The following is a 15,756-nucleotide window of genomic DNA, read 5'->3' as shown; positions in this document are numbered from 1 at the left end:
GATTGAAAATAATATGAATAAATATGCTTAAACTTACATAAAAAACAAATTAAATTTATCAAAATCAACATTATATGATTTAATTTATACAACATATTATATATTTAATATAAAAACATACACTTTTTAAAATTTAATAGTATCTTGATCCCATGATAATATTCTGATTCTATGATACCATAAAAAATATCCTATATAAATTTCCGATAATGATTACCATGTTATGGATCGCTAGATTCATGAAGCTAAGGGTGTGTTTGGTTCACGGTCAAGGCTGGATGGGATATGGCGGTCCATATTTTGTTGGATATGAGGATCCAGTTTTTTGATTGGTTGAGCGAATATGATGATCCAGTCTTTTTATTTGGTTGTAGGGATGAAGATGGATTTGGCGATCCAATTTTTTACATGGTGAGTATAACCCCCATCAAATTAATACACAATACAAAACATAAAATTTCCAACAATTTACACTACTATCTCCATTATAAATACACATAGAAAAAAGAAGAAAAAGAAAAAGAAAAAAAGAAAAAAAAAGGAAAAAGGCCGGCTGGATCTGGGCCTTTGGGGGCTCACCGCCGCCGCCGCCTCCTCCCGCCGGCGGGGACCTCGCGCCTCCTCCCGTCGCCGCCGCCTCCTCCCGCCGGCGGGGACCTCGCGCCTCCTCCCGTCGCCGCCGCCTCCTCCCGCCTCCTCCCCCGGCCGCCGCCGCCTCCTCCCGCCGGCTTGCCGCTGCTCCCTCCTCCCCCTGATGCAACACGTCGTCGTCGTTGTCGCCGGGCACGCATCGGCCTCGCCGTCGCCGCCGCGCTTGTCGCCCGGGCCAGCACTCGCCGCTGCTCCCTCCTCCCGGCCGCAGCACATCGTCGTCGTCGTCGCCGAGCACCGGCCATCTCTCTCTCTCTCTCTCCACGCGGTGACACGACCGCTCGCCCGCTCGCCCGACTCGCCCGCTCGCTCGGGCAGCCAAATCCGCCCAAATCGGCCGGATTCATCCATCCGGCATCTGGAGGGAATATTCTCCTCTGGGCCGCCCTATCCCACTCCCACCCACTAACCAAATACCCATAAAAAATGGGCCGCCATGTCCTATCCACCCAAAAACCCTCCATCCAAACACACCCTAAAGCTCACACACTAATCGACTCTGAACTTGCAAGCAGCAAATGCAACATGCATGCATATGTGCGATGCTCCATCATACGTGCATTGTACCTTTGTAATCATCAATCCACAGATCGAGACTCCGATTATCCAATAACGACCCTGCAAGGATTCGCCTGGACGTACGACGCTACAAGTACACATGAACACAGTATGGATATAGCACACGAATGGCCAAGATGGAGAAAACTGTATCGTACAGGCACACGCACAATGTACAACTGTTACCGTAGTTAACAATTGATCGGGATCGAATAATTGAAACACGTTCTTGATACAGCAGCGTAGCATATGAGCCGGTTTTGGCTATAGCACGCTGAGAGCACGTGTGAGAAAACGCAACGCATTGCCTGGTCCGTCATCAGTACTGACAGACTGACAGTGCCATACTGTGGCTATGTTTAGTTTTTTTTTTGGCTAAATTTTTTTTAAGCATACGGACATACATGGAAAGAATTAAACATAGACTAGTAAAAAAATTATAGATTATACATGTAAACTGCGAGACGAATTTATTAAGTCTAATTAATCCGTCATTAACAAATATTTACTGTAGCACCACATTGTCAAATCATGGCGCAATTAGGCTTAAAATATTCGTCTCGTAATTTACATGTAAACTGTGCAATTAATTTTTTTTTTCACATTTAATGTTTCATGCATGTGTCTAAACATTTGATGTGATATTTTTTAGAAAAAAAAAAGATCTAACCACACCCTATGTACCCGTGACTATTGCATACAGCATACTGCCACTCTGTATCCTTCCGTAGTTCCGTCCAACTCTCAGGTTTCGCTCTCACGGCGCCTGTCAACAATATCTTCCCTGGCTTTGGCAGCGGTGTAGTCGACGTGTAGAGAGTAGTAGCTTTCTTCAAAGCAAACGTGTAGATTGCAAATCTACCTAAAAATATGCTCCGAAAATAAACGTTACTATCAAATCACTTCATCTTCCTCACCTATCATCTTTTTATCCTATGTTTGTATTTTTAAGGAGAAATGCAAAACTACCTCTATTTAATAATAATCGTCGACTTCCAATGTTTCAAGCATTCATCGTTATTTTCATAGAAATTTCAACATTCAACATTTTATAACATTTAACATATATTCATGCATAAAAATGCTTGTCATACACTTATGCTATGGAAAAGAGATTTTTTTCATTTTTAAATTTTTATTTTTTAATATTTTAAAAAATATTGTACTAGTGAAAATATTTACATAAGTAGACCCTGCCATCCTCGGAAAGCGCGGTAGGGTGACATGAGGGACGGGCAAGATGGAAAAAAAAGAAAAATGCATTTTTGGCAGGGCAAAAATTGCATTTGCCCCCTTGCAGCCCTTGTAGAGGGCGGCAAGGGACCTCAGTGCAAAATGCGCACACCTTGCCGCCCTTCACTTTGGCGGCAGGGACCATTTATGTAAATATTTTAGATGGTATAATATTGCTGTAAATATTAAAAAATAAAAATTTAAAAATGAAAAAAATTCTGGAAAAGACCTCATTGCAGGCCGGGGTCCACGTGATAGAAGAGACAGCCCACAAACGTCGGATTAAGTTGGCAGCTAGTGTCCTCGGCCCACTAATACGCAGCCCACAAGAGATCCCGCCAAGCCATGCCTTGGCCCACCGACCGGTCGCCACCAAACCGCCCGGTACGTGGGCCCGACGGAGTCATGCGTAGGAGTAAAGACGAATCCAAACCACGTCGAGGTGGAGGAAAAAAGGTACGAGTAGTAGTAGTTGCTGGCTTCACCACTGCTCCCCTCCACCTCCATCCAACTCCTCCTCCACCACCTCCGCGAGGGAGCTGAGAGCGAGAGCTTCCTCCGCAATGGCAGCGAGATCTCGCCGCGGCTGAAAGCTACGGGCCTACCACTACTACCTGCGTGCGTGCGGTGCGTCCCCCATAGGTGAGCTCGATTTTTACTCGTTACCTCGTTGGATTTGGTAACCTGGGGTCAATCGATCGGACTACTCGCCGGAGATGCGGGCGTTTTGGTTGGCGACCCGATGTCGCCGGTGCTCGCCTCGGAGACCGAGGAGGTGGTAGCAACGGTTGGCGGCGGCGATTTCGATTTTGGCGAGGCGACGGCATCGGAGCTGTCTCCGATTTGGGGAGGCGGCCCCGGCGATTTGGTCCCTTTGGTTTAAGGGCATTATCAAGCTAAGCCTCCGAGTAATCGGACGAGATGGATTTGGTTATTAGCGCCAATTTCGGGAGATTTCAGTGGGATTAAGCGCCCCTCGTCCTCGCGTGTCAGAGTAGACCGCGCCTAGAAATGTTCGCTACTGTGAGTGTTTTGAGATCTGAAATGCTGAATTCCGCGCAGTCTGAATGCCTTCGGTGCTCCTGCTCTTCCCTCCTGGAGTTTTGATGGTTTGGTCTCTTTGAGCATTCAGTCGATTTGCTTGCAGTTAAATCCGTGACTTCTTCGTTACTGGATATTTTTCATGAATTTACCCCATTGTTGCTTTGACTTTAGCCTCTTGGTGTTGTGGATGTGATTATATCAATTCCTCACTCTCATTGGTTGAATTGTCCATGCAGTTGTTCTGTACTCAAAACATGGCCCATGTTTCGTTCAAATCCAAGGAAGCTGACAGCATGTCCCGCTGGTCGAAGTACCTAAGTACTGAAGAGTCACCCCCTTCAGCATCACTAAGCTGGAGGGCTATGGGTGTCGATGGCCCTCAAGGTTCTGCAAGTGGCCAGAAACATCTTCAGATGGAGCCAGTTGTCCAACTGTCAAAGGTCGCTGAAGGATTGTTAGCCAAAATGTATAGGCTGAATAGCATCTTGGACTATCCAGATCCAAATGCGCACACATTTTCAGAAGCATTTTGGAAAGCTGGTGTTATGCCAAATTTCCCAAAAATTTGCATCACATTGTCAAAGAAATTTCCTGAACATCCTAACAAGCTGCAGCTTGAAAAAGTAAGAATTTCTTTAACTCCACTCATGACTAATTTCCTTCTGAATGTATTGAACCTTGTGGTAACTCTGCTTTGCAGGTAGATAAGTTTGCTCTTGATGCGCTGAATGAAAACGCAGAAGGTTACATGCAAAACCTTGAGCAATGGATCACGGTATGCACTAACCACCAACTGACAATCTTTTTAATTAATCGTAATCTATACAAAGAAAAAAAGTTCAGTTCTATTGGCTAATTGGTTGTGTCTTGAAATCCACTAGGGAAATTGTGCTTTGTACATAACCCAAGGGTGCTCTGAACTCTTAAAGTGGCATTACATGACCTAGTTTTTAAAAACTATTTTCTGCATACCTGTAATTGAGCACACCCATACTTCACATTTGCGGGTTCGCGTGAAACATATTCAAATATATATTTGCCAGAGATAATAGCAACGCTAGTTTATATGTCAAGGGTTAGGGAAAAGTAGAAAATAGGAGGCACTGGAGGCGAAATTGGCCCTCGACATGGGCCTGTCCCATGTGTAACGAGGCTTTGATTGCCCAGGATAGGTGGGTGAACCTATTTCTTTCTCGAACAGTTAAACTCCCAATGCAATGCTAGGCTGCCTTTAGAGACTCAGGCATCTCTACATGAGGAAAGCAATGATAGCTAGGAATCAGACTCATCTAGAGAGAAATTAGGAAATGAACTCCAAATGCAACGCTAGGCTGCCTTTATAGATTCAGGCACCTCTACACGAGGAAAACAATGATAGCTAGGAATCAGACTCATCTAGAGAGAAACTAGGAAATAGTAACTATAAATAGATAGACAGCAACTAGGAAACTTATCTCCTAGCCAAATAGGATACCTCAGCCATCTCTGCTGCTATGCCTGATTCGACCGACTCGATCTTGTTGCACCACCATTTATGGCTTGTCCATATCTCCTGGCCACAACATTGGTGATGTGATTGCTTCCACCGATTGATGAAGAATGTTTTATTTTGGCTGCTTTAAGTGTATAACCATGTTGCCCTAAATCTACTTGATCATCAATTGGTTGGCATGTGAACCAGAAAGGAAATTAAAATTTGTTGGCTATTTTCAAATTCATGTAAAACACTATCAAAATATTGGCATTTGTTACCATGACTGGAATGGCATACTTTAGAAAACTGCATGCGAGGATCAGCTTGTTGATGGGTATTCAATTGTTTACATTCTGTTAACTGTTCTATTTGAGTATATTGCATCATACAAGTGAATACATATTACCTTTAAAAAGTATGCTCCTTTATTTTCAAATTTGATTAATTTTCTTTTAAATTCCATCCCATCAGTTGCTTCTTGATTTGCTGGAATTCCGTGAACAAGCTCTTCGACTTATTTTAGATCTGAGCAGCACAGTCATAACATTGCTGGTATGGAAACTCAGTTTGGGTGATGTAACTTGCTATATTTTTTTATTATCTGTAGATAATGACATTTCTACTTTTTTTCACAGCCACATCAGAACTCTTTAATTCTTCATGCTTTTATGGATCTCTTTTGCTCTTTTGTGCGAGTTAACCTTTTCTCTGACAAGGTAATCATTTATTTTATCTCATCCTTTAAAATACTCTACTCTATACCCAATTCTGATTATCTTTTGTACTTATACATTATCCTTCCTGAATTTCTGATTTACAGATACCAAGAAAGATGATCCTCCAAGTTTACAATATCTTGCATATCATGCTAAAGGGTGGCCGTGATTGTGAATTTTATCATCGGTAAGGCAGTAAGGGTGTTCTGTTATAGAAAACACAAATCCCCCCCCCCCCCCCCCCACCCAAATCAAAACCTTTAATGCTATCCTGTATACTTTCCTAATCAGCTCAAACATCTGAATACCACAGGTAGTAATGTATCTATTGATGATAATTGGTTCCCTCTGAGAAAAAAAGAAAATAACTAGGTAGCAAAAGTATAGTTCAAAATTTGTAGGCCAGAGAATACTGACTGTTTGACTTTTCATTGCCGACACTTCCCTTGCTTGTTTATAACTATTAGAATTCAAATATCTTGTTTATTAATTCTAAATTCATTAGTTGGTGCATGTTTTTGGGTTTTTAACTTAATAGTTTTATTATTGTTAGTAGCAACAGCTATCTACATACTTGCTTTTCAACTGCATCCCTGTGGGAATCCATTGCGAAGACCAATGACTTCATAAATTGTGTTGCTCTTACCAGTTAGATTCCTTTTATGGAATTCTTTTATCACTTGTTTCTCCACTAAGTTTTGTGTTTTATCATACACAGATTGGTTCAGTTTGTGGACTTATATGATCCACCAGTCAAGGGGTTGCATGAAGATCTAAATTTTGTGAGCCCACGTATTGGAGAGGTGATGCCCATCTCCTTCGGAAGCAATAACTAGGATGTAAAACTTTCTCAACTATAACATAGTGTTAACCCTATGTTTGTGAATTGTGATTATGCAAGCCTTGCTTGCTCTCATCACTCAATGCAATTGATCATTCAACTATGACTGTGAAAGAGATCACACAACTGATGCTTAAGAGTCAGTCACGTAGTCTGGGATATATCTGTAGACTGTAGTGACAACTGTTATACCAAGCGACACTTTGCAGCATGGTTCATGGATGATTCGATTCATACTACTACTACCAGCACATGCAAATGGATTCCCAGACCACTTATAGTTTTCAAAGAGTGCCATGGAAAATGTGCCCTTTCATAGACAGTGCATGGTTTCACAAACTTGCACAGGTTCAATCAAGAGAGGCATAATTAACACATCTTTTATGTATTCAAATCTGATATCCATTTTATTTGACCTTTTTGCTTAGGTTCTTTGTATGGTCCATTCATGTTAGCTGTGGCTTCAATTTCATAACTCATTTTATGTGCTTTAACTGTAATACTATTGTTATTCAGGTCCTGGAGGCTGTTGGCCCAATTATCTTTCTTTCAACTGATACAAAAAAGTTAAGAAATGAAGGGTTCCTCAGTCCATTTCATCCACGTTATCCTGACATCCTTACAAACTCTGCTCATCCTATGGTTAGTTATTTGATTATTTCATTAGCTAGGGGTGAATTATCATCAGATTTACATATACTTTCATTTATTAGCGATATCATAATATTGAGAGGTATTAAAATTTGGACAATTATCATGATTCTGTTTCCTCTCAGAGGGCCCAAGACCTGGCTAATGTAACATCATATCGTGAATGGGTTCTTCTTGGATATCTTGTTTGTCCAGATGAACTACTTCGAGTGACCAGTATAGATGTTGCAATGGTACGTTGTGTGCTTCTCTTTTGGTATTTGTTTCCCTGAAATGTATTCATGCAGTTTAACAATAAATCTCTCTATTTAAGTAATTTATTAACTGATATTTTTAGATAATTAAAAATGTGGAAGGATAACTGATATGATGTCTCGTGGTAACATGCACGGATTCCTTACACACGACCATACACTGGCACATATACCCTCTTGTTTTCTCAGACAGCTATGTCTGTTGGCTAGTGTCCTGTACTTCATTTGTTGTTAGTGCCTTTTCAGGTTGTTCTGAAAGAAAATTTAGTACTCTCCCTGTTCAGAGATGAGGTAAAGATCAAATCTCATGTGGTGGCCATGGTTAGTTTTTTTTGTTTGATATACTAATTTAGGCTTAATATTTTATGCAGTACATCTTACTCCATGAGAACTATCAACTCTATGTCCTTCCAAAAGTTTTAGAATCGAAGAGAATGGCTAAATCTGGACGTACTAAGCAAAAGGAAGCTGATCTGGAATACAATGTTGCAAAGCAGGTCGAGAAAATGTTAATGTATGTCCCTCGCAACCTCTTCTTCCCTACTTTGACATCTGACCTAAAATAACTCACGTGAAAAGGGATCTTGGCCTTTTAAGTGAAATTTGGGCAACCTATTGTTTCTTTGAATAATTTAGCAAAGCTTTCGGGATATTCCAATTTTTTTGGGCTGCTGCAAATACAGTGATCCGCTTGCAAGGAGGCAAATTATGTTTTATTGTTTGTTGCAACCTAACTTCAAAATGAGAAATTGTTCAATTATTCTAAAAAGTATGTCCTCTCCTTCATGCATATTATTCCTCCTGCAGGGAAGTACATGAACAAGCATTGGTGTCAGCTGATGCTCTACATCATGAAAGGAGAATTCTTCTGAAACAGGAAATTGGAAGGATGGTTTTGTTTTTCACAGATCAACCTAGTCTTCTTGCTCCTAATATTCAGGTTGGTTGAAAATTTCACATTTTATGTACTACCCCCTCTGTTCCAAAATATAAGCACTTCGGGTTTTAGCAAAGATTATGGTTGATTAGAAAAGACTATGATACTCCTCATTAAATGAGGGATGGTTCAACGTGGGACTGTGGGATGGTGGTTAATGGGACAATTAGTACTCTAGAAGTGCTTATATTTTGGGTACAAATTTCAAATCTAGAAGTGTTTATGTTTTGGAACGGAGGGAGTATTACTTTTCTGGGACTGCCATAAACATTTCAGCAATGTCAACCTACCATATTTCTGATCTTAACATTTTGATGCTAGTTTTATGTTGGCCCACTAGTCCTTTCGAATATTAACATCTCTGTATCGTAATGGCTCCAAGAAGTTTTAAAGAAAAACTTATTCGGGTATGATGGGAACATATCATATGGATTTATAGGTAATACTGTAATAGTTATTGATGAAGGGTCTGCATAAAATTTCAGCCAAATGCAGATCAACTGTCTGTGCCTAATACCTTGTTATTGCAAATTGCAAGGCATAGTAACATTCACATATTCTTGCAGATGGTCTTTTCTGCTCTTGCTTTGGCTCAATGTGAGGTGGTTTGGTACTTCCAGCATGTGGGGATTGCATCATCGAAATCTAGTCGAGGGAGAACAGTTGACATTGTTAGTAAATTTGCTCATTTTCATTTGGATATCATCATTCCCTGTTTCTGCCGTTCTGACTTGGTCATCAAAACCTTTAGGATGCGGCAGACCCAACTATTGGATTCCTATTAGATGGAATGGGCAAACTTTGTTGCCTGGTTCGTAAATATATAGCAGGTTCTTCCTGACCTGTTGACTTATTCAAGTTTTTCTTTCAATTTCTTCTGTATTGTCTGAAAATTGCCTTGTTCATGCATTAAACTTTATACCTTAGTAATGCTACATCAGACAGGCCTAAAGTTTTTGCACCTTCTCTGCTGAACATATTTGACAAGTTCTTGTAAATTATCTAAATAATTATAATCTAGCATAAGAACTGAACTATATCCATGCACAGTTGTGCGGAATATTCGGGTAGTTTCATATATGCTGTCAAGGAGATCTTTCATCCCCCCCCCCTTCTGCTGACACTCGCTTACATTTGGAAAATGAGAATAGAGAAATATATGCCATAACTTATTGATACAAAATGATGATGCCTAACTCATTCTTTGTTATGTTCTTTTTGCAGCAATAAAAGGTTATGCATTATCATACTTGTCATCTTGTGCTGGAAGAATACGGTTCTTACTTGGTACTCCAGGCATGGTTGCTCTTGACCTAGATGCCACACTGAAGGGCCTGTTCCAGCAAGTCCTCCATTGTCTGGAAAACATTCCGAAACCTCAGGGGGAAAATGTCCCTGCTATTACTTGTGACTTAACTGTAAGGGTTTCCCTATTGCCATCTACAAAAAAACACCGAGTTTAGAAGAAAAGAGATGGCCCTAATAATTTTCAACTCATATCATTGATGAGCATGTGCACATACATACACCACACACATGCACATGACTTTCTGGTAGTGCTAATTCAGTCTCAGCTGATCTTTCCCATGCAATTTTCTGTTACTGCTACCTCTTATTTATTTGCACACTAGTGATTGAGGGTAAAGAAAATCTTTTGTCATGAGCAAACATCTTTTTCCTTGTAAATTAAATTTCTGATGAAAGCAATTACAATTATCTACTGATTGTCGCAATTTGCACATGAAACTATTGACGCTTGCAATAAAACATATGACGATGAAGCAACCAAGTATATTGATTTACTGTGTAGTGTGTTCATACATATGCTAATTTTTCCATACAATTTACTTTTAGCAATTGATAAAAACATATGCTGATGGTGCAGGATTTGCGGAAGCACTGGCTATCCATCTTGATGATTGTCACATCATCACGATCATCTGTAAATATTAGACATTTGGAGAAGGCTACTGTGTCTACTGGGAAGGAGGGCCTGGTCTCAGAAGGCAATGCTGCTTACAATTGGTCTAGGTGGGAAATTTGCTGCTTTCAATTGATTATTTCAATGTCATGACACAGATGTAACTAACATATTTTCCTAGCTTATGAATTCATTAGTAATCATGATAATTAATGGAACTGTACAGATATGGCATTTTTTTAAAAGTTGCATCCGCCGTGCTGCAAAGTATGGTAGATTCTAGAACATAGATTTTTGTCTTATGTGTTGTTGCCCTTCTCTAGATTATCTGTTGATTCTGTTCTGCATTTTTTGTGAGCATTTTCTACTATTAGATGTAAACTGGATTTCAGAGGGTATCTATGAAAATGTTCACTCTCAGCTTTAATATATTATGATTTGCTGGTGATCCATGTTTTTTCAGAATCATGTCCTTTTTTCTAATGATCCGTGGAATCATGTGTCCTCACTGTACTTATATTGCAGATGTGTGGATGAACTTGAGGGCCAGCTTTCCAAACATGGAAGCCTGAAAAAACTTTACTTCTACCATCAGCATCTTACAACGGTGACTCCAGTTTTGTTTATATTTTCATCCAATTCTCATAGTTTCATTTTCTTTTTATCAAGTACTAGTGTTTTCTCAGTGTTAGCAAGCTCAATTATGCTTGAAAATTGCAGGTCTTCAGAAACACAATGTTTGGTCCAGAAGGCCGTCCCCAACATTGTTGTGCGTGGCTTGGAGCAGCTTGCTGCTTTCCAGAATGTGCTTCTTCCATTATTCCTGAAGAGGTGCATATTTTAACTCACTTGTCTTTAAGTTCAAGCATTATTTTGATGTACAAAGAATACTGAAGACATGCTTTTGCAAAATGGCTAGTTTTGAGGAATTGTGAATAGGATGAGGTGGTGCATCATTATTGATCTTTACTCAACCGATAGGCCTCTAATGCTACGATAGTTGATTCAAAAGCAAGAAAGTTTTTGGGTACACTCTGGAACATGAAAAACTCTGGACCATCACGAAGATCAATAATTAGGTTGTAGAAAACAGTTTTCTCAACCTGTGTGAACCCATTAGACTTAGACCTTTGTTGCATGCATATGTTCTCTTGCAGCTTGAAAACCTGCAAGCATCTAGTTCTGTCTCTGTTCGGAAAAACCTATTAAACCAACCTTTTACAGTGTCATCAATAATATTTGAGTTTTTTTTAAAACATATCTCAGCTGTGTTAATGCAATGTCTCTATTGTTTCCAAAAAAATGCCATGTCTCTATTGTTTGAAATATTTATTTGTGAATGCTCCTTTGATTAACATGTAGGTCAACAAGATTGGCAGAGATTCTATCTCATATGTTGAGTCCCTTATCGAGTCTATAATGGGTGGATTGGAAGGTTTGATAAATATTCTAGATTCAGAAGGTGGATTTGGTTCATTAGAGATGCAGGTACAGAATTTCTGAACTCATAGTTGTTGTGCTATCTGTTATATCTAATGCCCTCACTTTCTATTCTTCAGCTTTCGCCAGAGCAAGCAGCTATCCGATTGAATAATGCAACAAGAGCAAAAGCTGTTTCAGGCTTGTTAGCACCAGGGCATGAGAGCTATCCTGATAATAGTTCTTCAGTTAAGATGTCAGTCAATTTTCTACTTCCTGGCACTGTTTAAATACTATTGAGGTTCCATTGCTCTAATTGTGGATGTATGAAAAAACAGGCTGGAAGCTGCTATGCAAAGGCTGACAAGTCTATGCTCTGTGCTAAATGACATGGAGCCTATTTGTGTTCTCAATCATGTTTTTATTCTCCGAGAGGTACAGTAACAAAAAAAGATTACCACCACCTTTCTTTTATGTCAAGAAGTTGTGATTTATTCCGTGTATTATACTGTTGATGCAAATAATCACATTCAAGGATAAGGATTGGATGTGCCAGTCTTCATTTATTTTATCATAAGCAGAGATGGATATGTTAGGTATTGTGGTAATGATAATTTGGATGGTGGTTCATGACTATTAAGATGGCGGCTTGCTAAATTTATTATTTTCTTGTAAAACAATAATCTTGAGATGAAAAAGGATCTGATTACATACATAAACAAAAAGAAAATATCTTGTTCCAGAAGTTGCTCTCTGGAAAGACAACTAGACCATGTTTCTTTTTTTTTTAATATATATAATACCGCCTAGATAAGTTCATTTTCATCTTAATGGTTTGTCTATTATTTTTTAATAGATTTTTTATGCATATTTTGTTTGTTTCTAAAACTGGGTATGAAAATGTTGTTGTTTGACAGTACATGAGGGACTGCATCATAGGTAATTTTAGGAGAAGATTTCACAGCATGATTAGAACTGATAGCTGCCTTCAACGACCATCAGTCATAGAATCTCTTCTAAGAAGACACCTGAGCATCATCCATCTGTCAGAGCAGCATATCAGTATGGACCTTACTGAAGGTATACGGGAAGTGCTACTTGCAGAGAGTTTTACTGGGCCATTTCCCAACCTGCAAGTATTTGAGACACCAACAGAAACACATGGAGGAGGATCTGCCATAGACATAATATCTAATTGGTATATTGATAACTTCGTAAAGGATGCATCTCGCACTGGAGTTGTTTTTGATGCATCTCAGAATTGCTTTAGGAGCTCACAGCCTATTGGTGGTGGATATTTAGCGGAAGCATTCACAGATAAAAGAGAACTCAAAGCACTTGTTCGTTTATTTGGTGGTTATGGAGTAGATAGGCTGGATAAGTTGTTAAGGGAACATACATCAGCTCTACTAAATTGCATTGACTCAGCGCTTAGGTCAAACCGCGATGCCTTAGAGGGCCTTGCTGGAAGTGTAAACTCTGGTGATAGGATTGAAAGAGATGCAAATCTAAAGCAGATAATCGACATCGAAACATTGGCTGACTTCTGTATCCAGGCAGGTCAGGCAATAACTTTTCGCCGGTTGTTGGTAGAAGCTGTTGGAGCTGTTCTTGAAGAGAAAGTACCTCTCATATATTCTCTGCTCAAGGGATTAGCTATGCAGTTGCCAGAAGAGGTACCTGATAAAAATGAGATCATTAGACTAAGAAGGGTTGCTAGCAGTGTTGGTGTCGGTGACAAACATGATGCCGAGTGGGTTCATTCTATTCTGGCAGAAATAGGTTCTGCTAATGATAATTCTTGGACCTTACTTCCATATCTTTGCGCTGCATTTATGGCATCCAATATGTGGAGCACTACTGCTTATGATGTCAATACAGGTGGATTCAGTAACAATTTGCATTGCTTAGCAAGGTGAGCACTTGCTACCTATCGGTTATGTTTGACTGGTATAGAAATATCCCACCCCTTCCGTCCTCTCTCTACTGATATCTCAGATAAAAAACCTAGTGGTTTCCTTCATGTAACAGAAAGAGAAAAACCTAGTGATCGTGGTGAATATGCCATTCCACTGCTACCTCTAGAGTTTGTGAGATCTTCTTGGCTATCTCTGGTTTGATGTTTGCTTACATGTTATATATTTTTTCCATGAGAAACATATACAATTTTCAAGTTTAGAACTTATGTTATATATTTTGAAATCCATTGCAAAAACGAATATTTTGCTAGTACTTTCTCTAAGTATGTATCAATGTGTCTTTGAAGAATTCCTTGCCAATTTTGAGAGTCTAGATACTGGAAATATTGCATGGTAGTGTTAAAAACAAGTTTGGAAATGCCAAATTTCCTTACTATGGATGGTAACAAATTTACAAGGCAACAGAAAAAACTAACAGGAAACATTGTCATATAATTTGTTTTCCTGCTTACAGCTATTATGCACAACTAAGTTCCTAAAGCTTCTCCTAGCATCGATATTAGTATATTTGTTATATCGTAGGCTATTGACAGTAGAGGGCGTAAGCGTTAATATTGGGTGCTCTGAATTGCATGTAACTGCTCTTTGTGTTCTCCCAGGTGTGTAAGTGCTGTGGTTGGAGGAAGTGAATACACTAGGATGGAAAGGGAACATCGGAGAAATTCACTTTCAAATGGGCATATGGATGAGCTGCAAGAGCCTGAATTACTGAGCCGTGTCTCAGCTGAAGCAAATATTAAATCTGCTATGCAACTCTATGTCAAATTGTCTGCAGGGTTAGTCCTGGATTCATGGAATGACACTAGCAGGTAAAGTATTATGTTTGTCCAATTTGTTCCTGAATGTCATCTTGGTTGGCTAGGTTTTCTCATACTACCCTCTATCCCAGTCCATTTGCATGAATGAATTGCTTAGCCATGTTGGACAGCGTACTGGATGTGGCACAGATACTAGGTGTAACACTAGATATTGCTTACTGTTTGGTGCTGCATATGCCGCTCATTTGCCCCAGCATGCTAATGATCCACTAAATTGCCATTTCTCAGTAAAACCATTTAAGCAAAAACTAAAACCAAATGAATATGCAATCCAATAGGCCATCTAGATAGATGGAGATTCTAGTTTTCTTGGAGGCCAGGAAATTATTGATTGTCTTGTTTCAAATACTTTAGTAAAAATCAGTTATGATTTTGGTATGCTAATGGTTTTGTGGTCTGCGTTGGTTGCAATTTTCTTACAGGCCATACATTGTTCCAAAGTTAATATTCCTCGATCAACTCTGTGAGATGTCCCCCTACCTCCCAAGGAGCACCTTAGAAGTTCACATACCTTACACGATTCTGCGTTCAATCTACCATCAATTATATGGAGCTTCACTGATGGCCACAGAACCAATGGAGCCATCCCCAAGGCAGTCCCCTCTGATATCTCTGGCTCATGCATCACCATCAATGAAGCAAAATCGAGCAGACACAACGCCCAGGTCTCATACTTTCGAGCCCGGATACCACAGTTCATCTGGGTCCCAGTACGATGAAGGTTATGAAGGGGATAGAAGAACTGGAGAGAGGCAACTCCGAAGCATGAGGCGATCTGGGCCACTAGATTACACTGGAACCAGGAAAGTGAAGTTTGTGGAGGGTTCAAGTTCTGGAAGCCATGGGGCTGGCTCAGGCTCACTACAGAGATTTGCTGTGTCAAGATCTGGCCCCCTATCCTACAAATAAGATCATGTTAACAAGTAACAACAGCATTCTACTGGCAATCATAGTTTGCCAGCATCAGTATCTAGCAATTTGTATTTGAGTGGACTCCAGTCAATGCTCCCATTCGTCTTTGTAGAGCATCTGAGCATATATGTTATTTAGCTCCTTTGCGTGAAGTAATATGTATTCTAGCTGTATTTACGTACCTAGTGCTCTTGTAAGTCTATATGTATGGTACCTATTGCTCTTGTAAGTAAACCCTCCTCTGTTGCTACATGAATTAGCAATGTGCTAGTTGTATGTCTGTTAATGTAAATGGATTGTATAATTGCCTTCTATCCCAGATGTAACGAACGACCAGAAACGTGTCAG

General features: G+C 39.8%; 1 protein-coding gene and 1 pseudogene across 1 annotated transcript; one reads left to right on the top strand and one right to left on the bottom strand.

Annotated features, from left to right (window-relative positions):
* Positions 1–485: 485 nt before the first annotated feature.
* LOC127781669 (uncharacterized) lies at positions 486–1,019 on the bottom strand (annotated as a pseudogene).
* A 1,873-nt stretch (positions 1,020–2,892) lies between these two features.
* LOC127782587 (probable protein NAP1) lies at positions 2,893–15,722 on the top strand. The gene is made up of 24 exons (XM_052309857.1): positions 2,893–3,084; positions 3,723–4,109; positions 4,187–4,261; positions 5,432–5,512; positions 5,596–5,676; positions 5,781–5,863; positions 6,395–6,479; positions 7,034–7,159; positions 7,294–7,401; positions 7,669–7,713; positions 7,794–7,936; positions 8,230–8,362; positions 8,926–9,030; positions 9,111–9,189; positions 9,584–9,777; positions 10,245–10,390; positions 10,806–10,887; positions 11,001–11,111; positions 11,643–11,768; positions 11,840–11,955; positions 12,038–12,134; positions 12,617–13,614; positions 14,278–14,487; positions 14,919–15,722. Exons 2-24 carry the CDS (start codon positions 3,741–3,743, stop codon positions 15,403–15,405), a joined length of 4,080 nt encoding a protein of 1,359 aa, XP_052165817.1. The 5' UTR covers positions 2,893–3,084; positions 3,723–3,740; the 3' UTR covers positions 15,406–15,722.
* Positions 15,723–15,756: the final 34 nt, after the last annotated feature.

This window comes from Oryza glaberrima, chromosome 8 (assembly GCF_000147395.1).
Source record: "Oryza glaberrima chromosome 8, OglaRS2, whole genome shotgun sequence".
In the NCBI taxonomy this organism is placed as follows: Eukaryota; Viridiplantae; Streptophyta; class Magnoliopsida; order Poales; family Poaceae; genus Oryza; species Oryza glaberrima.
Note: the sequence above shows the minus strand (reverse complement) of the source record. Positions and strands in the feature narration are given on the sequence as shown.